The sequence below is a fragment of the Emydura macquarii genome, unplaced genomic scaffold (assembly GCF_026122565.2).
Source record: "Emydura macquarii macquarii isolate MOO-44397 ecotype Brisbane River unplaced genomic scaffold, CSIRO-AGI_Emac_v2 contig_2473, whole genome shotgun sequence".
NCBI classification, from domain to species: domain Eukaryota; kingdom Metazoa; phylum Chordata; order Testudines; family Chelidae; genus Emydura; species Emydura macquarii.
In genome coordinates, this window is record NW_027132610.1 from 11246738 (window position 1) to 11272521 (window position 25784).

Genomic DNA, 25784 nt, shown 5'->3' on the forward strand with positions numbered 1-25784 from the left:
CCTCTTAACCCATAACGGCTAATCCTAAAATGAAATTTTAGCCTTTTATAGAACATGTTCTGGTTTCTGCTGAGATCCTATTAGTGATTTCCTCTTTTCTGCTAACTTGGAGCCAAGTTGGTATCAGACCTGGCAGATCAATGGAGCAGAATCTGACAGTCATCCCACTGTGCTTATTGGCTTTTTTTGTTTTGTTTTTAAATAATTCATGGGTGTGACATCACTTCTATAAAACCTGAGACTTTCTCACAGCCTGCAGTGTGTGTTACATATTTGGCTTTACCAGGAAATTGATAGCTTTAGAAATGTTTAACTGAAAAGCCTGGTAATATCTTAATAGGTGACATTTATGTTTGCAAATGATGGTCTCTTAAGCATGAGTGTAACAAATTGGGTTGAGATTTTATTCATTTTAGGCTTAACACCTTTTTTTTTCTGGCTAAAATGACAAGCTAAAATGACCATTCTAATAGAGAAAAATAATCTTTTAAATGATCTTTTGGGTCTTATTCAGGCAATTTATTTTGTATGGAGACTGAAATATTTTACTCGTTGGTGTTTATGCCCCTTTTGTTTTGTAAACTTAGGACAAAAGGGCCCAATTCATCAAGCAAAAATATCAGTGTAAAGCCTTTTACTGCTTTTTGAGGTTCTCATGCTGTTTATGCAAATTTTGTTGAGAAACATTTGATAAGTGAAAATTTTAGATTAATAGATTATAAAACCAGAAGGGACTATGGTGAAAATGTAGTTTGACTTCATGTATAATATAGGCCCTAGGACTTCTTTGAATTAATTTCTATTTGACCTAGAGCATATCTTTTAGAAAAACTTCCAAGCTTAATTTTAAAATTGACAGGGATGAAAATTCCACCTCAATCTTTGACACATTGTTTCAATGGTTAATTACCCTCACTATGAAAAGTTTGCACCTTATTTCTAATTTGAATTTGTCTAGCTTCAACTTCCAATTAGTATTTTAGGAATTCCTCCTCTCTGCTTGGGTTATATATGAGACTTCTTTGGCAGATAAAACTGCACACATTTAAAGGAGATGTTTTACAACAACTCTCTATATTCAACAAGAAAAGTTTCTGGTTGCTGAAATGCTTATTGTATTGAATAGTTCTTCTTACTTTGCTCTTTCTCACTTGATCATTTACAGTTGTACATGTACGGTGTTTCGAAGCACTGCATAGAAGTTAACAGCATAAATGCAGAATCTTTCCAGTTTCTCATCCAGGATTTTTTCAGTAAGGAGTATTTACTGTCTGGACATGGAATACAGCTTGCTGATGGAGGATGGCTTATACCTACTGATGCGGGAAAGGCAGGAAAAGAAGAATTTTACAGGTGTGATTATAAGTTTGAAGAAAAAATATGTTCTTATATTACTATGTTATATTGCCCTATGATAAAACCAGTATACACAGTAGGTCTGTTTGAGATGGTAGCTATCTTCTTATTACAGGTCATTAATGTACATTTTAGTCTACTTCTCTCATTGTACGTAAGAATATTTTAAGTCTTTGTATTTATGTGTGGCTTAATATGTGCATTCATGGGTTATCTGTCCATTTCCCCACTGCAGGTGATCTGTAAAGATCTGTAAATAGGAATATAGAAAGTTGGTTTATATTAAAATCAGGAGCATGTTTTCAGAGAGACTTTCAAGACTCATGTAGCCTGGAAGCCTGCTGATACTTTCTGATTGATCTGAACTTCTGTCACTTTGTTCAACTGATAGATTTGTTAAATCTTTTGACTTTTTTCAGGTGGGGGTTTTGGTTTGTTTCTTGCAGGATGTATGAGAGAATTGGCAAATTTTCCAGTTCCATTATCACTTTATCTTCTTTGGTCAAAGCTGATCTTGCAAAGGGAAATTGGATTTATAGTGAGATCCTGACTCCACATCAGTCAGTGGTAAAACTGTTGATTTCAGTGGATCAGGTTTTCTATCTATAGCCTTTTGGTATCTTTTTGAAGATATAAGAAAAGCCTAAAGGGTTTTTCCTCTTTACATTAGAAATTCAGGGCTTGTCTAGTCTGGAAATCTCTATAGATAATGAAGTACTGGCAGCATTATGACATGGAGATGACCCCTCTCAACTAATTTAGTTTCATTTTCTCATTTTTATTTGGTTTAAAAATTAGTGGGTTTTTTGTTAACACATGTCTTATTAAAACAGTTGGTTGAAAAGTTCTCAAGAATTTAACGGCCTTGCTCTTCAGATGAAGGACTAAAAGCCGTTGATCCTCATCTGAGTTGTCCAAGGAGTCTTCCAAAAAAAATGGGGAGACAAGTCTTGACATTCCTTAAAATTACTAAGGAAAACAACTAGCAGAACAAACTTCTAACTTTTCTTCTTTGAGGGGGGAAACACCCTTTTCAGGGCTTTTCTTGTATACATTGTTAGTGGTTCAGTTTAGATTATCGATTAACAAGATGTCACATAACTTGGCTCAATCAATTTATTAATCAGATAGATCAGCACAGAGGGGTTCATACACTGCCTATCTCAAGGGAACCTTATTGTGGCAGTTCATTCTTTCCCACAGTGTGATCTTAATTTGACTTATAGTCCACTTGTTTATGACAAGTAGAAGATTAAATACAACTTACTCCCTTTTTTCTTATTTAATTTCATACCTATATTTTCAGGATACAGAGAGATTTGTACTAACCATACACAATAACATTCCAGATATTAGTAGATTGTAGAGTAGCTTTAGACTGTAAAGAAATGAACTGTTGTGTACTCCCAACACACAATTTATATATAACATTCCTTAACAGAACATACAATTTCTGATAGAAAGTAAATTTCCCCAGTAAAGCTTAGGATGAGTACAAAGCATTCTGGAAATCCAGTTCATAGTTATACAACTTAGCCTAAATACAAAACATTTTGTAAATATACATGACATTGGCTAACAAGGTATAAGAAACAAAAAGGACACAAACATAACTCTTCACTCCACACTTTCCACACCTACCCCTTTGCAGGCCACTTCTAAAGATCAGTTAAAAGCAAAATATACACACACTGCAACTCTAGTGTTCACTTTTATAAATCAGTTATATTTTACCTTGCTACTGGCCATTTTGCAAATGAGCTGCTATCCAAAAGACATCATGTGAAGCAAAATAGCATACTTTCAGTTTTGATTATTTTAGAAACATTTTAAAAATATTTTATTTACTTGTCAACATTTTTTATATTTTCCGATTCAATGCCCATTCCTGATTTCCTCAGTAAATAGGATATAAAAATGTGTATTTTATCAGTAATTTTCCAATGCATGCACTCTTAGATTTGTTCCTATATCAAGTGCTAAAGTACTAATACAACAGACTAAAATATTAGTAAAAATACAAATTTGAAAAACTTTAAAATGGAGTTCAGTTTAATATTATAACAATTTGTATGCAGGGCACTATGTGATACACCTGGTGTGGATCCAAAGCTAATTACTGACGCCTGGGTCTACAACCACTATAGGTGGATTGTATGGAAACTGGCAGCCATGGAAGTCTCTTTTCCACAGGAATTTGCTAATAGGTGTTTGACACCAGAAAGGGTGCTATTTCAGTTAAAATACAGGTAAGTGTACAGCAATATATTTAAGGTTTAGGTTGTGATTGCTTGCATTTGCTGGAGTGTAAGTTTTGTGAATTTTGCACACATCATTTTTATGTTTATAAATCCATTTGAATGCTTGTGTTGTTGAACTTCATTCTTTTGATACTTAAAATATATCACAAATATTTACAAAAATATATAGAAGTTCTATTTTCTGCCAATGGGGCTTGGTCATATAGATTGGTTAGTTATAATTCAGCACTGTTAATTTAAAAGAAAATATCAGATTGTGTATTTTCAAGTGTATTGTGAATGCATTGTTCCCCCTTCTTTTTTATAGATATGATTTGGAAATTGATAAAAGTCAGCGTTCGGCTATCAAAAAGATATTGGAAAGAGATGATTCAGCTGCAAAAACACTCATACTGTGTATTTCTAAAATTATATCATTAAATGCAAACATATCTGATATCTGTAGTAATAAAAACACTGTGGAAAGCAAAAAGGAAGCGGCAATGATTGAAGTTACAGATGGATGGTATGGGGTTAGGGCTGTCTTGGATCCTCCTCTCCAAGCACTCTTACACAGAAAAAGGCTGACTGTGGGTCAGAAGATCATAGTACATGGAGCAGAACTTGTGGGCTCTCAAGATGCATGCACACCACTGGAAATTCCAGAGTCTCTTATGTTAAAGGTAAAATTAAGTATTACTTTGACTTGATTAGAAATGCATTTTGAGGGTGGTGGTAGTTACCTCTACAGTCTAGATTTGATGAGGTATGCCATGACACAGGGATAGAAAATATTATACCAGAGGGGAAGGAAAGTTTATACAGCAAAGTTGTATCAAGTTACTACATGTAGGCATTGTGTAAGTACCAGTTCTTTAAATGCTTTTTAAAATAATTTGATATTAAAGTGCTCAAGAATGAGACACATTGTTTGGGATCGAGATGAAAAGAGTAGGTTTTGAGGAAGGATTTTGAAGGAGAGAAAAGGATTTTGGACATAAGTGATATTAAGTAATAAGCCTGTAGGGTCTCATGGACACTCACTAAAATACATTAGACTGTTAGTTTGCAAATCTCTTTATTCAGATGTGGTTAATACTATGAAAAAGTTTGAAAACCCTTGTGTTTGGTTTTAATATGTTCAGTTGCACAAATAAGAACATTTTAGATGGAGAGTCTTCTCCCTAAATTCAGTAGCTTGCTAATCCTTTTGGTCTGTCTGGCATTTTCACTTAAAAACACTTAATTTATTCAGATTTCAGCTAACAGTACTCGATGTGCTCGGTGGCATGCCAAACTAGGATTTCATCAGGATCCCAGACCTTTTCCTTTGTCCTTGTCATCGCTCTTCAGTGAAGGTGGTACTGTTGGGTGTGTTGATATAGTTATTCAAAGAGCTTATCCTATTCAGGTACAGTATGAATACTTTTGGGCTAAAATGTTTAATAAGAAAATGTATCATTTATGAAATACTAATAGAGTAAATTCTCATTTCATTATGTGTGAATTTGACTTAACACTTCAAGAGGAGTGTATACCTCAAAATAACTATTTCAGCTTATGCCTATTTTCCTCTGATCAGCTTTACTTTTGGCTCCTCAGAGCTTGGAGTGATACAGTGAGTTTCAGAACTTTGTAATTTTTAAAATGGGAGACTTGTTTGAGAGTGAACTAAGGAAAAATGTTGATGAACAACCTTTCAGCTTAAAGCAGAACTAACCAGACCAGTTGGTTCAGTTTGTAGAATACAGCACTATTGTGAAAGAGTTAAAAATTAAGGAGCATTATTAGGATTGCTGCTTGTTTTGCCTGGGTTGGTTGCATCGCTAAATGACTTATTATCATTTTATTTTAAATTTCAGTGAAAATAAATTGTGAATGTATGTAAAGTAGAGCACAGTAATTTTAAACACAGCCAGAAATTCAGATGTAATTTTTTAATATTCATATACACGCACCCTTCTGCAGGCCAGCATCTCCCACAATTCCAAGAATGGGCTGATGTCCCTCCTTTCAGTAATGTTGTAGCACAGCCTGGGCTGGCTATGTCCCATTCTCTAGCTTGATGGTAGAACTTCAACTTCTTCAGCAGGAGCTAGTGGCAGTTTGCATTGCTCCTGACCCTTTTCTTTGCCAGCTTTATTTTTATACATTTTTTGGATAGTAATAAGCAACTTTTACCCCTTCTTCCTCCTTGTCTTCTAGATTGGGTATTTAGCATATCTGGTGGTTTCAACCACCTGGATCTGCCACTGCAGCACTTCCTTGCCACTGCTCCTGCCTCAGGCATGGCTGAATTTATCACACACAGAGCTAAACTAAAGTAGTGTACCATATGAGGCAGCTTTTATAGGCTTATCAGAGGGCAAATTATGCCCTGTCTGTTCACAACCAGCCAACCTTCACACTGCCAGTGCATGGGTCTGAAAGTCAGACCAAAGTGTCAGTTCCCATGAGAAACGGCAACTCCAACAGAGAATAATTTGATGCTTCTGATCATTTCAGGGAGAGAGTCTAAGGATGAGACCACTACCATCCAGTAAGCTCAGGTAGTTAAGTTTCAAAGAAAACCCAGCCTAGAAGGAAAAAACTCCCTAAGGGACATCATGTGTGTCATTTCCCCTAAAATACTGAAGTGGGTCCTCCATTCCCTGGAAGGAAAAAGCAAATCTTCTATACAGCTCCTCTTCATAGACTCACAGCCTATAAGGTCTGTAGGGACCAAAATTATCATCTAGTCTGACCTCCTGCACAACGCAGGCCACGGAACCTTACCCACCCCCTCCTGTAATAGACCCCTAACCTATGACTGAGTTATTGAGGTCCTCAAATCATGGTTTAAAGACTTCAAGGTACAGAGAATTCACCAGCAAGTGACCTGTGCCCCATGCTACAGAGAAAGGCGAAAAAACCCCAGGGTTCTCTCCTACATGAATCGGGAGTCTTACAATGAGACCACATGCCACAGGCAGTGGAATGGTGTGACATGTATGTGAAACATTGGAATCATGGAAACGTCAGAAGACTAATACTGAGATGTGCAAGATGCTATGGGCACATGGAATATTCATAGACTTCTGCATCTATAAATGATGTATGATTCGCTATGAGCTAGGGATTGTATTCTGGCACCATGGGAGGCAGGTTATAGAACTTCCTTCAAGAATTAAAATCAATGGGGGTAATTACTGCAAATTCCTGGAAAGGTACACAACTCCAGAGAAGTATCACTACCTGGAGGAATTGCATATACTGGTTCAGATCAACTTCAAGAGGCCTAGCAGACAAAAAATGAGCTTTATAACAAAAGAAGTATCCTGAATTGACTCAGTCCTTCTCTTGATCTAAACAGAGATGACACTTTAACCAGGAGTGACCAATCCTGCTTGTACGGTTTGAAGGATTTTGAAAACCTGCTAGGGACTCCATGTGGAAAATGGGTAACAGACAGTAAGCTTAGCATGTGTGCAGACAGTTTACTTTATTATCTGTTTCTCTATAATGCTTTTGCTAAATAAATGCTAAATAAATGTACTGTGTGTACTGAAGGCTGGCTGGTCACTGATAAAAGCTGTCATAGCCCTTGCGAGAGAGCAGAACTGCAGGTGCTGGACTAAAGTCAGACGTGCAGGGATAAGCACAGTGAATTGCAAGGGGACGGTAATAACACTCTAGCCTGAAGGGAAAAGGAATATAAGATCCAGCAGATAGAGAAGTGGTGGGTAGAGTCTTGAGACCTTAAAGAGGTGCCCTTGAGGAGACCACAGAGGGAACATAAATGCAATTAACCTAGGAACTCTGGCAAATGGGACCCTGAGGAGGAGGATGCAGAGGGAGGACTTGTTGAGGGGGCTGATGCCTCTTGATAAAAAGTGCCACAAGAGAAAGACAGGCACTGCTGGATATTGGTCAAAAATGCAAAAAGGGAAATTAAAAAATAGAAGAAATAGAAGACCTCATGCTTTACTACATCTACTCAGGATGGGAGAGCTTTTTGATTCAGGCTCTGAGCAGAACATGGGAAAAAGTGCAACAAAGGTTTGTTTGCTCCTGGCAAATTTGATACTATGTGGGGAAAGGTTGCATCTGGCATCCAGATCCAACCTGAGCAGGTACCTGATAGGAAATCCAAGGGCAACTACCTGCCAGCGAAGACTCTGCCTGAAAAAGCAATCCCGTTGCATTTATCTTTTGAGGACATGGGAAACCACTTAGAATCATAAGTATATCAGCAGGCATGCACGTAGATACTACAAGATGTAAGATCCAAAAAATGTCATTACATTAAAGGTAGATGCTACCATGGCATTAGCAAAAGATATGATAATCCCAACCAAATGGGATTTCTTTCCCAAAAATAGAACTGATGGAAAGGTGGAAAACATTCTCAGAAGGGATTTTGAGTCTTCCTCAGTGTCCTTGAGCAATGTCTGCTTTGCAAGAGCCACCCCCATGTCCTGGGTGGATGACCCAAAGGCCCTGGACAACTAGGGCCAACCTGATTTTGTCTACCCTTAAGAAAATATCCCTAACAGCGTTTGTGGCAGATACCTTAATAGATGGTATAAGATTCTCAACCAGGGACATCACATCCAGGTCACAGACAGGTACCACATGTGGCTGTGTCCATGGATGGCAGATACCCACTACAAACAAATCCTGTGCTCATCCAAATTCACAGGCCCTGTCCTATTTGGAGAGAAATTGGATGAGATGGTGGAGAGTGCCTCTAAACAAAGCAATTCCTTCCCTGGCCACATGGTATTGTGAGAATGGACTAAAAGCCGAGTGCCAAAGGCTTCAAGGATCCAAGCTATCCCTCGCCAGTTATGCTGGAAGTAATATAAGGCATGATGTCAGATGAATGTCTACAAGATCTATAGCAACATCCTGGGTAGAAAAAGCTTATGCTTCCACTGAGGAAATCTGCAGAAAAACAGCAAGGTCCCATATTAACAACTTTTGTTAGCTACTATAAGATGGAATTTGCAGAGGCCTCCTTTGGAAGGAAAGTGGTGATCCAGAAATAGTTTGCCATTTTGGTATTTAATTTCAAGGGGAGACTTTCCTGTTTCAGTCTTTATCCCTCCCTACTTATGTGCACTGCTTGCTATTTTCCATGTGTCTCAGAAATGTGGGAGATCTTTGGCTGCAAAATGGACAATTTCTTATCCAATAATTTTATTTCTGCTTAGCAGCATCTCCCACAATTCTACTCTTCCTAGATGGCTTATTAGCCAATGGACAAATTTAATTGTTATATCTCTAGTTTGTGAGTCAGTTCACATACTGTATGTAGTTTCCTGGCTGGCATTGAAATAGTTATTGATATTCAAAGAGAAGTTCCAGAGGGGTAGCCGTGTTAGTCTGTTGTTTTTGATATTCAAAGAGTTCTTACGCAGCTTTGGAATGAATAGTCTGGCGGCAAGCCAGAGAAGGGGATGTGGCCAGCACAAGCTGCACTATGACATTTTAACCACCACTGGAATTGCACAGAGGGAAACCATCCATACAGCTCAGAATTGTGGGAAGTGCTGCTAGCAGAAAGGGCATAATCAGGTAAGACATTCCTTATTCTTCGAGTGCTTATTCATATCCATTCCAGTGTAGGTGTGTGCACACCCTGAGCACTGCTGCTGGAAAGTATTTCCCTCAATGGTATCTGTTGGGTCAGCTGTGGCTCCCTGGAGTCCTGATAGTGCCGCTATATAGGGCCCCGCTGCCCCTTCTGTTCCTTCTTACCACCTGTGACGGTTGCTGGTATTGCTCTTCATTCTTCCTTTCTGCAAGTGCTTTCTCTCAGTGGTTTTTTTCTGTAAGTTATCTTTTAGAGTTAAGGTAGTAAGTAGTATAGCCATAGCAAACCTCACTTAGCGGAGCTAGTCCCTCCCTGGACACTGGGGTATGCCTTGGTCCTCGGGATTCAAACTGTGCATCATGCCACAAACTGCTACCAGTTAGCTGCCTTATGTGTCGGGGGGTCCATGTGCAGAAGTGGTGCACTGTTCGCAGGGGTTTCAGATCCGGAACAAAACAGGCAGCACTCCATTCCCCTTTGATGCAGAGTCATGTGGGCTCAGCACTGAGCACTTCAACTTCAGTGAGGAGTGCCCCGGTGTCTCAGGGAGGTGCAACACTGTTCTACCTCCCTGACACCAAGGACAAGACTCCATACTGAAAGCCTGGGACTCCCAGCACCAGCACGGGACTTTCAGCACCACTCACCATTGCCGGTGCCAAGGAAGAAGCAGACAAGGACTGACCGGGGGCACTCTCCAACCCTAAGGTCTACAGGCCATAAGGACGCTGATAGAGTGCAACCTATTCTGGGTCACTTGAAGACACCAATGGGGCATGTGGCACCATTGACTCTGGCCCCAGAAAAGGCACCGTTGAGTCTGCTACTGTTGGACACTCTGCCAAGGAAGAGCCACTGGAATTCAACAGCCCTGGCACTGCCATCTACATCGGTGCATTTGAGGCAGTGAGGGACCTTCTCTCCCTTCCAGTGCCACCATCCTCAGCCATTCAGGAACCGGTTGTGGTAGCACCAGAAACAAGACCCACCCTGCACCGAGACAGCTAGCAGTAAAGAGCAGACTGATGCAGCACTGCTCTCCAGCACCAGTTGGCGTTGTTCCGTGCTGGTCACCAAGAAGTGAATCCTTGGACTCCAGTTCGGGAGCAGAGTCCTATGCATCCCCTGTAGTGCCCTACAGGGGACGTAAACCAGGATAAGCTGCTGGTGGCCTAGCCACTGGCACAATGGCAAATGCCACTGCAGTAGCCATTTTGGAATCTTTGGGCATTCCAATCAATCCAGGACCCCAGTTCAGAAGGTCATACTCCATTATATTGGAATCAAGAGCCTTCCTCCTCATCTCCCTCAGAACGAAGATCAGCCCCCAGTGCCAAGCCTTGTACCTGCAGGATTTACCCCCCCCCCTTCCCTGGTGGGACCCATCTGGGGCAGAAGGAGCAGTACAGGGATCTGTATCTGTACAAACTTCTTCCTCCTCACCTGACAAGACGGTAGCAGGAACAGCTATGGTGCCCACCCAGGACGATTATAGTGCGCACCTGAAGCTCCTCCGGAGGGTAGCCCAAAACCTGTGTATCCAGGTGGAGGAGATCTCCGAATCCTCCCACACCCTAGTGGATATCTTAGTGGCCTCGGGGCCATTGCGGGTGGCTCTGCCATTGAACGATGCCATCTTGGATCTTATAAAAATGCTGTGGCAGACTTCAGATCCCTCCAGCCTACTGCTAAAAGGATCGAGAGGAAGTATTTTGTCCCTCTGAAGGAATATTAATTTTTGTATACACCCTCACCCCACACTGGTTCACTGGTTGTTTCGGCAGTGAAGAAAAGGGAAAGGCAGGGACAACAGGGTCCAACTCCTAAGGCTAAGGATGCCAAAAACTCAACCTTGCTGGCAGAAAGGTCTACTCCACAGGTGGCCTCCAGCTCAGGATTGCCACCCATCAGGTGCTCCTGAGCCAATATGATTTTAAGTTCTGGAGTGCAATGGATAAATTCAGGGAGCTTTTGCTGCATGAATCTAGGGGTGAGTTCTCTGCCCTGGTGGAGGAAGGGAAAGCAGTGGCCAACGTGTCCTTCCAGGCAGCTGTGGATGCAGCAGACTCTGCAGCGTGCTCAATGGCTTCTGCGTTGGTAATGAGGCAAAGCGCGTGGCTCCAATCTTCAGGGCTGCCATGTGAGGTCCAGCAGACAACCTAAGGCTTTCCTTTTGAAGGCAAATTGCTCTTTTCGGAGCAAACAGACTCAAAGCTGCACAGCTTAAAAGACTCACTTAAATCTTTGGGACTGCATATGTCAGCCCCCTCTAGGAAGCACTAACAGCCCCAACCAATGGACCACTTCTATCCACCGCAGCAGAGGCAGGACTACAGGACAGTAGGAGAAGGAACAGAGGCTACAGGAGAAGGCCTCCGTTCCACTCCTCATCTGCTCAGTGTCTGCCCCCCAAAGACACTCGGTGGGCTATAAGCAGCCCTTTTGAGCGTACACCCGAGGATGGTGTACCAGGACAGATCCACCCTCCCCAATTTTTATGGACTAGTCCCTCTTCTATCGGGCGTGGGCCCATATCACCTCAGACCACTGGGTGCTACACATAGTAGGACTGCATTACACCCTGCAATTCAGTTCTTCCCCTCCTTTCCACTCTCCCTCCCCATCCCTCTTCAGAGACCTTTCTCACAAGAGACTTCTAGGCCAGGAGGTGTGAACGCTCCTGCAAGTGGGAGCGGTAGAGGAGGTTCCTCTGGAGCTAAGTGGCAAGGGGTTCTATTCCCATTATTTCCTAATCCTGAAGGCCAACGATGAGCTCAGACCCATCCTGGACCTGCACAACCTCAAAAGATTCATGAAGAAGCTGAAGCTCCACGTGGTCTCCCTGGCCTCCATTATCCCTTCCCTGGATCCAAGGGACTGGTACCCCACCCTCAACCTGAATTTCCATATTGCTATTTTTTGGGAACACAGAAGGTTCCTACGATTTGTTGTAAACCGCAGGCATTACCAATTTATGGCACTCCCATTTGGCTTGTCACCAAAGTGTGTTCACAAAGTGCATGGCAGCCTTTCCAAGGAAACAAAGGGTTCAGGTCTTTATCCCTACCTAGACAACTGGCTTATCAGAGGTCAATCCGAGGCCCAGGTGGAGGCAAACCTAAAGCTAATACAGTTAACCTTGCGGGATCTGGGGCTGTGCATAAACATGCAGAAGTCCATGCTTTCCCCAGTTCAAAGGATAGAATTCATCGGGGCAGTCCTCGACTCAACCCAGGCCAGAGCCTTTCTTCAAGGAAACCAGTTCAGCGTTCTAGGGGCACTCACAGAGAGCCTGAGGAGTCACTCCATCACCACAGGAAGAAACTGCTTAAAGCTCCTGGGGCGTATGGCATCATGCACCTATGTGGTGCAACAGACAAAACTGTGACTCAGACCTCTCCAGTCGTGGCTAGCATCGATGTGTATATATACCAGATCCTTGTCATCTGGACAACATGGTCTCACTTCCCCTGTCGGTGATCTCCACCCTCGTTTGATGGCTGGATCCAGGGACAGTATGTGCAAGAGTCCTGTTCTCAAAATAACTACCCTCAATTTCTCTCATCACAGACATGTCAGCGATGGGATGGGGGCTCACTTGGGGTCTCTCAGAACTCAAGGCCTCAGCTGCTCCAGAGGACCTCTTGTTACACACCAATGTGAGGGAACTTAGAGTGGTGCACTTAGTCTGCCAGGCATCCCATCCCCATCTGGAGGGCAACTGCATGTCAGTCCTCACAGACAACACAACAATGTTTTACATGAGCAGGGTGGAGTGTGCTCCTCTCCCCTGTGCCAAGAGACTATTTGCCAATGGGAATTCTGTATAGCCCATTTGATCCACCTTCAAGCCTCCTATCCCCCAGGGTCGCAAAACGAGTTAGCAGATCATCGCAGCAGATCCTTTTTCAACCATCACGAGTGGTCCATTCACCCATATGTCGTGAACACTGTCTTCCAGAAGTGGGGAACCCCCCAGGTAGACCTATTCGAGACAAGATACAATAGGAAGTCTCTTCAGTTCTGCTTCTTCCTACGCCACAGCCCGAGTTCACTGACAGATGCCTTTCTCCTCCCTTGGACAGACTAGCTCTTCTATGCATTCCATCCCACCCCTCTCATACACAGGGTCCTGCTGAAGGTCAAAAGGGACAGGACATGTCTGATCCTGATAGCCCTAGCCTGGTTGTGCCCACACTGGTTTACCACTCTCTTAGATCTCTCTGTGGACACACTGATCAGCCTGCTACTGTTTCTGGACTTGATATGTCAAGATCACGGCCACTTACATTACCCAAACCTCGAATCTCTCCATCTCATGTCATGGAAGCTCCATGGCTGAACCCAGCAGAACTGGCTTGCTCTGGGCATGTGGTGCAAGGTGTGTTTTTGGAGCAGAAAGCAGTCTACTAGAGCCACTAATCAGGCAAAGTGGAAGAGATTCTCGATCTGGTCAGCATAAAAAGGCATTTCACCTACTGAGTCATCACTGCCCTTCATTCTAGATTACCTACTCCACTTAAAGCAGCAAGGTCTAGTGCTGTCATCCATAGGAGTCAATCTAGCTGCAATCTCAACCTTTCATCCATGGGTGAATGGCCAGTCGGTCTTGTCAAACTCCAATCTGTGGCTGTTTCCTTAAAGTGGCTGGAATAGCTGTACCCAAAAGTATGCCAACCACTACCTCCTTGGGACCTCAATTTGGTGCTAGCAAGGCTAACAGGACCACCATTTGAACCACTGGCAATGTGCTCTCTAATCTCTCTGTCTTGGAAGATGGCCTTCCTGGTCACCATTACTTCTGCCAGAAGGATCTCAGAGATCTGAGCTCTTAATTCTAAGCCACCGGATACGCATATTGTCTTCAAGGATAAGCTGCAGACACACCCATCCTTCCTGCCAAAGGTGGTCTCACAATTTCACAGTAACCAAGATACCTTTCTGTCAGTCTTCTATCCTAAATCACACGCTAACGGGTAGGAACAGAGACTCCACTCACTAGATGTGAAGCGTGCCTTTTACGTAGAAAGGACTAACCACCTAAGAAGTCCACCCAGATGTTCATAGCTATTGCGGACAGATGAAAGACTATCCAGTCTCGGCCCAGAGAATCTCATCATGTATCATCTCCTGTATCCGCACGTGCTATGGCCTAGTAAAGGTCCCAGCTCCTTGGTTGACGGCCCATTCTATAAAAACTCAGGAATGGGCAGCAGTGTTTGTGGTGCAAGCCCAATTCAGGATTTCTGTAGAGTGGCGACATGGTCGTCAATCCTCATGTTCGCGTCACACTGTGCCATCACCCAGGAAGCTAGAAATAATGTGGGCTTCGGCTGAGTGGTGCTAAAATCAGTATGCCAGTGAACTCTGAACCCTTCACCTGCACAAGTGCTTGGGAATCACTTACTTTGGAATGGACATGAGCAAGCATTCAAAAAAGAAAAAAATGGTTACTGACCTTGAGTAACTGTTGTTCTTCGAGATGTGTTGCTCATGTCCATTCCAAAGCATCCCACTTGCCTTCCCCTCTGTTGGAGTTAGCCAGCAAGAAGGAACTGAAGGGACAGTGAGGCCCTATATAGCAGCGCTATGAGAGCATGACTCCAGGGGGCACCGGAGCCGACCCAAAGGATACCACTGAGGGGAAAAGCTTTATGGCGGCGGCTCTTTGGGCGAGCACACATCTACATTGGAATGGACATGAGCAACACATCTCAAAGAACAACAGTTACAGAGGTCAGTAACTCTTTTTTCTTATTTCCTTTTGTTCTGCTAGTTTTCTTGCAAATAATTGTCTCTCAGATAAAACAAAGCTGTCCCTTGCTTCCAGCCTATGCTCTCTTTGTCTGCTCTGCATCTTTCACATTAATAATGCTAGGCACTTCCGTTGTCATGGTTCCTTTCAGAGGTCCCACTTCTTCAGTCTTCATGAGTAAAAATTTGTACTGTTACTTTGTCTTTGACTCCCCCCTCACTTTTAAACTGCAACAGAGATAGAGGTTATTGGTTTTTTGTAGTTGTCATCTCAACTAAGTGACAGCCCTGAACTTTGGAGTAATTTTCAGACTTATATTTTTTTTGTATGTGATTCTTTATTAATTTTTAATAAACAGATACAAATACAAAAGTAGAAAATTATTTATAGCTTGTGTATATTCCCAGATACCATATATTTCCTGGGAGCTCCAAAAGAATTATACATCTTTACAGTTCATCAGATACAAGACTATACTGTATACACATAACACAATAAGGTGGGGACTAAAATTGTAAAATAGGAGACATACATGAAAAGGAAAAGGAAGGAAGGAAAGTCAACCAAAGCAGAAGGGAGTGAGGGGGGGATGTGGCAGCTGGTATAGAAGTTTGCCATTATTTGAGCAGTCTGTTATTTTTATTCAAACATATCTAGAAACACGTTCCAAATATCTTTGAATTCATCTAACCAATTCCTATGGCAGTAAGCTATTCTTTTTTTGACTGCTAATTCTGACAGCTTTGAATACCACTATTGTATTTAGGGCATCAGCCTACTCTTCCATTTTTATAAAATAATGTGCTTAGTGATCATTGCAGCCCCCAAGAACCAAAGTTTTTGTGATGGAGATAAACCTACCTTAGCAAGTATAATGTCAGATTTTAACCAAAATTGAAAATTTGACAATAGAGGGAGAGGTTAAGGGAGTTTTTCAAAACTGAAATAAAATTTGCCAGCCCAGGCATAAAAATCTAGGGTTTTTTTCCCTTTATAGGTTATAGTGGGGGAAAAAAGCATTAAAAATTGGCCTTATTGGTGGGTGAATAGAATTTTAAAATACTAAATTAGGGCACTTTTAAATTTTAAAAAAGCCTTACTTTTATATGTGAATTCTTATTCCAGTGGATGGAAAAGATGCCAACTGGATCATATGTGTTTCGTAACAGTCGAGCTGAAGAAAGGGAAGCTGCAAAACATGCAGAGAACCGACAAAAAAGACTGGAAGCTCTGTTTTCACAAATCCAAGTAGAATTTGAACAGCATGAAGGTAAAACTGTTTGTTTCAAAATATGCAGTGTTGTAGCTGTGTTGGTCCCAGGATATTATATAGACAAGGTGGGTAAGATAATATCTTTTATGGGATCAACTTCTATTGGTGAGAGAGACAAGGTTTCGAGCTCTCACAGAGTTCAGGTCAGCTCTCCTGTTTCACAGTATCATGGTTTCTAGAAGGTATTCTTATTGTAACAGGAATGTGTTGTGTGAACATGAGGATCTTTTTTAAAGAGAGTTTTCCTGAAAATGCTAAAAAGAGGAGTTTTCCTGAAGTAGTTTGGAAGATACCACTAAGATTTTCTGCTGAGTCTGAATGGAGTTGTTTTATTTTTTTAATGTTCTTTCTGAGATGGTTCAAGGCAACTATGACAGGCTGCCACTCCTTATCGTGTGTAAATAATCACCAGATATACTAACTTGTTAACAAATTTTTTGCATAATTTAGGACCTGTTCCTGTGAGGTGCAGACTTGGAATACACCAATACAGATATAGAGTCACTGATAGTTGAGTGAGTTTATCATGACAATTCATGGTGAACTGCACCTCTGAACCTTCGTGATCTCAGATTTTAGCTGTCACCAGGTTCATAGACTCTAACGTCAGACGAGACCACTGTGATCTTCTAGTCTGACATCCTGCATAATGCAGGTCATAGCACTTCCCTGGATAGTTCCTAATTGAACTATAGCATATCTCTTAGAAAAACATCCAATCTTGATTTAAAAATTGCCAGTGATGAAGAATCCACCACAACCTCTGGTAAATTGTTCCGGTGGTTAATTACCCTCACTTTTACAAGTTTACATCTTATTTCCAGTCTGAATTTGTGTAGCTTTAACTTCTAGCCATTGGATTTTGTTAAACTTTTGTCTGTAAGATTCAAGAGACCTCTACTATCAGATGTCTGTTCCCCCTATAAGTACTTACAATCTGTAGTCAAGTCACCCCTTAAGTTAAATAGAGTGAGATCCTTGAGTTTATCACTGAGTCATGCTTTAATTATTCTTGTGGCTCTTTTCTGAACCCTCTCCAATTTTTCAAATCCTCCTTGAATTGTGAACATCAGAACTAGACACAGTAGTCCAGCAGCAGTTGCACCAGTGCCAAATAGAGAGGTAATATAAACTCTTACTTGAGATTTCCTGATGATGCATCCCAGGATGTACTTAGCCTCTTTGGCTTCAGTGTCTCATTGGGAACTCATGTTCAGCTGATTACCACCTTGACCCTGAAGTTTTTGGTTTTTTTTCAGAATTAATTGCTTCCCAGGATAGAGTCCCTCATCCTGTAAATATGCCTTACATTCTTTGTTGTTAGATGTATAACATCCACCAAGCCATGAGGGACCTTAGCTGGGAAGCCACCCATGGAACAAATTTTCACTCCACACCAACTCTTCCCCCAAAGACAGGACTTACAGGGCAGCCTTCTTCTCTGGCTGTGAGCTCTGGGTCTGGACATGACCAGCAGGGGATGGACAGGCAGGCGCTGTCTGCTGCAGGCAGCGCAGGGCATGCTGCAGCCTGGAACATGCTTATCCCCCTCCAGAGGTGACATGTAGCTGTGGCTAGTGGGGGCACGTGCCCCCCCAATCTCTACAGATGCCTTTGGTGTGGACTCCCAGGAGTGAGGAGGCAACGCTCCGCCTGGTGGCAGCACTCTGTCATCCCCTTCTCTTTCCCTTGCCCCATCCCATGCTCCTACCCCATCCCCTTCTCTTCCCCCTGCACTATTCCATGCCTATTCCTTTCCCACTGCCTCTTTCCCTCCCACTGCACCGTCTTGCCCTGCCCCAATAGGCACTCACCATTGTACAGGAACAGGACCCAGCACCTAGAAGAGGACAGTGATGGACACTAGGACCCAGTAGGCCTCAGCCAGGGAGAATGGCTCAGCCAGCCTCCTCTGACAGGCTGGACAGAGCAAGCCCTGCTCCCTGCAGCACAGGAAAGGAGGAAGCAGCAGGCTGCCAACTGAGCTATTCTTCTGCCACAGGGAGCTACTCCACCTTCCCTGCTTGCAGGGAGCACTCTGGCAGTGCTGCGTGATGCTGTCTTCCCCTCAGCCAGCCCCACCCCCTGCTAGATGCAAAATTTGAAATATTTTAGCACACAGATGGACCGCAGCTGTGTTCTAATTGGGCTGCGAGTTGAGAACCATCGCCTTAGACTCTTCAGTCTCTCTTGCCACCCAGACAAACAGGCCTTAGTGATACATGGTTACTTGTACCAAAAATCACACAATATTCAGGTTGCTTCCAGTCCCAAGAGACCAATCACTTACCCCAGATCAATTTGTATCTTAGATCTCACGCCAAAGACAACATCTGTAGCCAATCCTGTAATAAACTAACTTAAAGTTTTGTTAACTAGGAAAAAGAAATGAGTAATTTCCAGATTGAAGCAGGCAAACAACACACAAATGAGTTACTATCTATGATTCCTAAAGATGACAGAGATGAGATAATCTGTCAATTCAAAATGTCTTTCAGCGCAGACCCAGGGGGTAACTCCCTGGAGAACTCTGCCTCTCGATTTAGAGTTTCTGGCCCTGTCAGAGTTCAAACAGCAAAGAGATGGAAAATCTTGTCTGTTTTATTTCCATCATTCAGCTTCCAAGTCCATAGCACAAGCTTCCTTGGACATAGCATTTCTAAGGTGTGATAGGTCACTAACCAATTCATTGTATTGCGATGTTCCTTGATAGCCCATCTGATTTTGATCTTTCTTCTGGATGGGAAACACTCTTCCCATTTGAATTCACAAGTTTAGAGTAAACATTTTCAAAGTTCTAAAGCAAAACTTATATTTCTTTATAGTATGGAATATAGACATTACAAATAAGATTAATGCATGCAGCAATTTACAAACATTCTAGAGCCTAACATGAAATACATTCTTATAAGACTAATACCTGTTTTGAGCAACACTAACACATAAGTGCACTCTTCTGGTCTCCAGATATGAATCTGTCATTTCTCAGCTAATGCCTGCAGCTTTGGCAAGAGCTGGCACCTGGCCTGCCAGCATCACTCCTGAATCTTTGTGTCATCTGCAGTTTATGTTGGTGATGACTTTGTTTCCTTCTAGGTCACTGATTAAAATGTAAAATAAGGCCTTTGGACCCCACTAGAAACATTCATTTGATGAGTCCCTCTTTTCAGTTGCCTTGTGAGACCTATCCATTAGCTAGTTTTTAATCCATTTAATGTGTGCCATGTTAATTTTATGTCATTCTAGTTTTTTAATTATTGTATGGTACCAAGTCAAATGCTTTACAGAAGTCCAAATATATTACATCTATACTATTATCTTTATCAACTCAACTTGTAATCTCATAAAACAAAAATCTGTTAGTTTTACAGGGGCTATTTTTCCGTAAACCCATGTTGATTGACATTAACTATATTATTTTTCTTTAATTCTTTATTAATTGAGTCCTGTATCGGGTGCTCTGTTATTTTGCCAAAGTTCAGTATCAGGCTGACAGGCCTATAATTACCCAGGATATCCTGTTAATCAATTTTAAATATAGACATGCAACATTAGCTTTCTTCCTTTCCACTGGAACTTCTCCAATGTTGCATGATTTATTGAAAAGCAACATTAATGGTCCAGTGAGCTCCTCAACCAGCACTTTTAAAACACTTGCATTCAAGTTAACTGGACCTGCTGATTTTAAAAATTACTAAATATAGTAACTCTTATTTAACATTCTCCTGAGTTACTAGTGGAATGAAAAGTGTTTCATCACATAGTATGACTTGTAGAATCTGATTTTCCTAAGTACAGAACAAATAGTTTCTCTTTTCTGCATTAATATTGACAATTCTGCCATTTCTATTTACTAAAGACCAATTCCATTGTTCAGGTTTTTTTGTTCCTAATGTACTTAAAACTTCATTGTCTTTAACTCTGTTAGCCATAGAGTTCTCTATGTGTCCTTTTTGCTTCCCTTATCAATTTTCTCCAATTCATAACTTCTGATTTATATTCATTACTATCAACATGTCCTTTTTTCCATTTGTTACATATATTTATGAAATCAGGGCCTGTGATGGAATCATGATCTATCCACTCTCCTACCAGGCCCTGGGGGATAATCCCCTGGTACTATCCATGATTGCCTCAGCAGGTCTGATTTAAGCTCAGATGCTGTTCCTTCTGGGAACAATGACAGTGATAATGAGAGACCAATCACCCTTCTTCAAGCAAAATATTATTTATTAGAATAAAAGCATTTAAGAGAAAATATACCTTAAAAATAATAAATCAGCCTATATGAATGCCTCCCTAAGACTTACCATTCCCTGAATCGGGCAAGGTCCAATTTCTTCAGACTCCTCCATTGAGCCTGACAGCTTTTCGTCATCTTCGAGTAGTGTCCCTATGGGTGCTCCACTATAGGTGAGGCTGCATCCCTGTGTTGCTGATCGGAGACTTTCAGTAGCAGTGTACGTTGGGCTCACACATGCTCTCTCTCCCCTCATGCTATGCCATCTTGTTCTCAACTGCCTCTGGCTAGAGAGAGAGCCTTTAGTTGTCTGTTAGTGGATCGTTAACACTCCCTTTCATTTGATAAATTTTAGCTTTTAGAAACCTTGTAGCTTTTTTCTGACTCTTTATTTGGCCGTGCCTTTTAAAAAAAAAAAAAAAAAGATTTTGTTCTTGTCAACCCCGGTGGTGAGGGGGGACCACCCTGGACAAGAGTATGCCTAGCTCTCTGGGCTTCCAGAAGTGTTGCACTTGCAGTGAGGCAATCCCAGTTGTGGACAAGTACTCCTAGTGTATCCACTGCCTCGGCTGGGGTCACATCCAACAAAAGTGTTCTCTTTGCCAGCAGTTCCAACCGAGATCCCATAAAGACAGAGAACTTCGCCAGAAAATTATCTTTATGAAGGCGGATCTCCAACCTCAGCCCTCTCGCGGGCATGAGTCTTCCCCTCAGCCTTTGACTTTAAAGGATAGTGAGTCAAAGAAACGGTTTGGGGACTCCCCTCACAAGTCAAAAAGAGAACGGGAAGTCCCCTTAGCGAGCTCAGGAATAGTCAAAAGCAATCATCTTGCTTGGTATCCTCGGCAGCACTGGCACCAAGAGCATCCTGCACCCACACCTCATGGCGAGTGTCAGTGTCCAGTACCATCAATATGCCCTAAAATGCTCCTGGTATGCAAGTCGACATTGGTACCACCAGTGTCATCAGCCCACCCGTCACCAGAGAGATCAGTACAAACAAGGTCCCCATCTCCCCCAGCACTGCCACTGATGCCAGGATACTCTGTGCCGGCAGAATTTCGTCAGTCCAGTGACCTGAGTATGTTGGAAGCACTTGACTCTCCTCCCCTCAGTACCAAGATCGCAACACCAAGCCATGGCCGACCAAGGGGTATTTCCCCACAATCATGCCATGCCCCTCTGATGTCAAGCGAGGGATTGGGTAGCAAGCCAGAAGGAGTTTCACAGTACTCCTCCCAACCACCACATGGGACCCACTATCAACGGGGTCTGGAAATGTACCACCAGATGGCACCGCACCATCTTGGCACAGCCACCCATGGACACCTCCAACAATCCATATACCACCACAGTGGCCATACTGGAACCCCGGGTGGTGCACTGACAGCCTTCCTCAAGGGCACTGAGCATCTCCCAAGAGACTCACAGGCACGCTCCCTTAGCCATAGCATTGTGGGCCTCAGAACCTCAAGAAATAGAGGAGCAGGAGAGAGAGACAGAGGAGGAGGTGACATCTAAGGCCATATTCTCTTCTTCACTAGATGAAGAGGCCATGCTATGACCATCTTCTTTGGCAGATGACTTCTGCTTGTTCCAGCAACTGGCAAAAAGAGTGGCGTACACCTTCCACATACCATTTGAGGAGGTTAAAGACACTCACTACCAGCTCATTGATATCCTCCATGCTTCATCTGCTTCCACAATCACTCTCCCAATCAACTAAGCTATCCTAGACCCAGCTAGGATGGTGTGGTAAACCCAGCTTCAGTGGCCCTGACGTGCAAGTGGGCGGACAAAAAATATTATGACCCCATGAAGGAATCATAGTTCCTATTCACCCAACCACCACCCCATTTCATCATGGTGGACAATGTGAACTCATGTGGCCAACAGCATCACTCCAGTACAACACTTTGTAATGGAGACTGAAAGTGCCTTGATCTCTTTGGTAGGAAGGCATACTCTTCAGCCACCTTAGTTTCAAATTGCCAACTACCAAGCATTCATGGCAAAGTATGACTACCTGAATTATAATTTTGAATGACTTTATTGATAAACTGCCAGAGCGCTCCCAGGACTGCTTCAAGGCCATCATCCAGGAGGGCAACTGGTGGCAAAAACATCATTGCAATCGGCCCTGGACACCACCAACACAACTGCCAGGACCATCTCCATGGTGGTGGTTTTGGGAAGCCACATCATGGCTTCACTTCTTGGGATTCCCAAAAGAGGTGCAGGCTACAGTGGAGGACTTCCCCTTTGAGGGTCTGAAGCTCTTCGCTGAGAAGACCAACACCTCTCTCCATTCCTTGAAGGATTCCAGGGTCACCCTTTGGTCACTGGTAATTTACATGCCAGAGCAAAAGAGACATTTTAGTCCTCAATACCAGTAAAGGCCTCATTCATCACAATTCCAGTCATGACACTACGAGCTCTAAAGGAAAAGAAGAAATTCTCTAAATGGAAGCCTTCTGGCTCCCAATCCTTGACCAGCAACCTGCCCCGAAGAATCACTTTTGATGGACAGGTTGAGGCACTGTGAGACCTCTCCCCCATTACTATCTGTTCTCATGCACCCATTTGGCCACCGTTCCACAGTGTCTGGGACCACATAACATCTGACTGATCAACCCTGAACCAGTATAACACCTGGAATTCATAGTGGCTGATCTAGATGTGCTACAGGCCAAAGCCAGACTCCACATGCGATGCCTCCAGTTGTGGTTCAGTTCAGTTTATATACTAAACAGAGACAGTCGGCACAAACCCCTGTCACTGCCCACCAGGATCAAGAAGTCCCTGGACTGGTGAAAGAACCCAGCCAGTTCATGCAAAGGGATCCCCTTTTTACAGGCGCCGCCTTCATCGCTCCTTACACCGACTCATCCCTCATAGGATAGGGCGCACATTTAAACTGTTTCACAGTGTAAGGCAAATGGTCACCTGCACATCAATCTCGAATTGAGAGCAGTCAGAAATGCCTGTGCCCATTTCCTCCTGCAGGATCACATACAAAAATCCTAACAGACAACATAACCTGCATGTATTTTATCAACTGTCATGGAGAGGCCAGATCACTCTCCCTATGCACAGAGGTGATGAAACTATGAAACTGGTGCACCTCTGACGATGTCACCTTGTCCGACTTTCCTCCTGGGCACACAAAACTTAATAGTGGACAAGCTTAGTCAATACTTCACAACTTGTTCACATGGTAGGGAATGCTGTCCACAGATCTGTTTGCCACTTACCAGAACAAGAAGTGTCCATGATACTGTTCCAGGGTGGATATCAGAGAGCACTCTCTGGATGATGCCCTCCTCCTCCCGTGGGACAAGGACCTTCTTTACGCCTTCCGTTTCCTCTTCTGCTAAAGGTCCTGCTAAAGATAAAGAGGGACAGAGCTTACGTAATTTTGATTGCTCCCATGTGGCCGAGACAGAGGTGGTGCCCTTACCTGATTCAACGCACAATCATTGTCAGTCAGGTATGTGTGCTGGTGTGAGTTCCCTTCTGTATGCCATCTTAGCTTTTGCAGCTAGCTGAATCATCAGACCTCGTAGCAGTGCCTGTAAATGAACACAGACTTGGTTTGATTGCGAAGGCACTTGGCCAGGTTTATTGTAAGCGAAGCATGGTGCTAGCATCCCATAGGAGCTCCAGGTACACTAGGACATTATGCTCGTTACAATGGACCAGCTCAGTTAATGGCAGGAGTTTCTGTTATTCCCTAGGCTGGACAAAGATGCCCCTGCTGGGACCCTTTTCTTATACCCTGATACAAACAAATTTCACATTGCATCTCTGATGTCAGCTATTGTTCCATACCTTGCCTCCAAATCAAGCACAACATCTTCATCTATCATTCTGTCCCACCTTTTAAGGTCAGGGTGTTTCTGTACTGTCTCTCAGAATTGTGTTTGTGCACCACTGTATCTTGGGGACAGCCTGTACTGCCTCCCTATATAGTTTTTCTTTTCAAGGATCACTTGTATTGTCTCCCAGCATTGTGTTTCTGTGGTTAGTATGTATTCAGGGAGTTAGGAATACCATTGCTTTCAACAATACTGTGTTCTTGTGTTTGCTCCTTAGAATGCTAATGCAAATAACTATTCTGTGTTTCTGCCAAGTTCCTGTATCAGTCAGTGAACTTGTAAGCAGACAATCAGCCTGTTTCCTACAGCCTGACTTTGGTTCAGGCTTCAGATCTTGCACCAGGCCTAATGTTTCAAGGTCTTTCTCTTACTACTACAGTGATATGCCCACTGATCTACCTTCCAGCCACTCTGCACGTTCTTTCTGAGGACAAAGGGTGAACCATAAATTCCAACTTGAGGATCCTCTGCCTCAGAGCATGGCTCCTACATGGTTCCAGCACCTACAAAGCTCATGCTCAAAGGAAGTGCAAGAGGGTCTATTACACAGTAGAAAGTCCTCCACACAACACACTTACCTGCAGAAATGATCCAGGTTCCAGATCTGGTGCACATCCCAACAAATTTCTGCAGTGTCAGCAACTTTTCCACATATTCTGTAATATCCTCTGACCCTTATAAAATCGGGGTTATCTCTGAGCTCTCTCAGGGTCCACCTAGCAGCTGTCACAGTATTTCACCAACCCGTAGAGGGGTACACACTCAGTACTATTGCACATGACCACTAAAAGGTTCCTTAAGGGAATAACAAGCCTTTTCCCTCAACTTTGGCTTCCTACTCACTCGTGGAACCTAAACCTAGTGCTGAAAGGGTTGACTAGGCCCGCTTTGAACTTACGGCCTCCTGTTCGCTATCTATGAAAATGTTTTTTCTTATAGCAGTTTCTTCAGCTAGAAGAATAGGGGAAATAGCAGCTCTAATGGTGCATTCCCCATACACAATGTTCTTTCCAGATAAGGTTACACTCAGGCAGTATCCCAGGTTCATTCCTAAAGTGACCTCCTCATTTCACATGAATCAGTCTGTTCACCTTCCCGCCCTCTACCCCAAGCCTTACCGAGACAATAGGGAGGCCATACTACATACCCTAGATGTTAGGAGAGCCCTTGCATACTACCTTGGTAGGACAGAAGCCTTCGGGAAGTCTCATAGACTGTTCCTCTCTATGGCAGAAAGGTCTTAGGGCTCAGTGATATCAGCCCAAAGACTCTCCAAGTGGGTCTCAAATTGCATCAGACAATGCTACCAAATTTGTAAAGTGACCTCTCTAGACTTGATCCATACACATTCCACAATCTCATCTGTCACCTTCTTTAAGGATGTCTCTATCTCAGAGATCTGCAAAGGTGTGGACTGACGCCCACATTGCCAATCTGCAGAACATTATGCAATCACTGGGGACT

General features: G+C 42.9%; 1 protein-coding gene across 1 annotated transcript in view; it reads left to right on the plus strand.

The window, feature by feature from the left end:
• The window catches only part of BRCA2 (BRCA2 DNA repair associated), a 91078-nt gene that overhangs the window by 50386 nt on the left and 14908 nt on the right, over positions 1-25784 (plus strand). Inside the window, exons 15-19 of the mRNA XM_067562957.1 lie at positions 1166-1353; positions 3435-3605; positions 3925-4279; positions 4852-5007; positions 16055-16199. Coding sequence (XP_067419058.1) covers positions 1166-1353; positions 3435-3605; positions 3925-4279; positions 4852-5007; positions 16055-16199 — 1015 coding nt within the window. The remainder of the gene's footprint in view (positions 1-1165; positions 1354-3434; positions 3606-3924; positions 4280-4851; positions 5008-16054; positions 16200-25784) is intronic.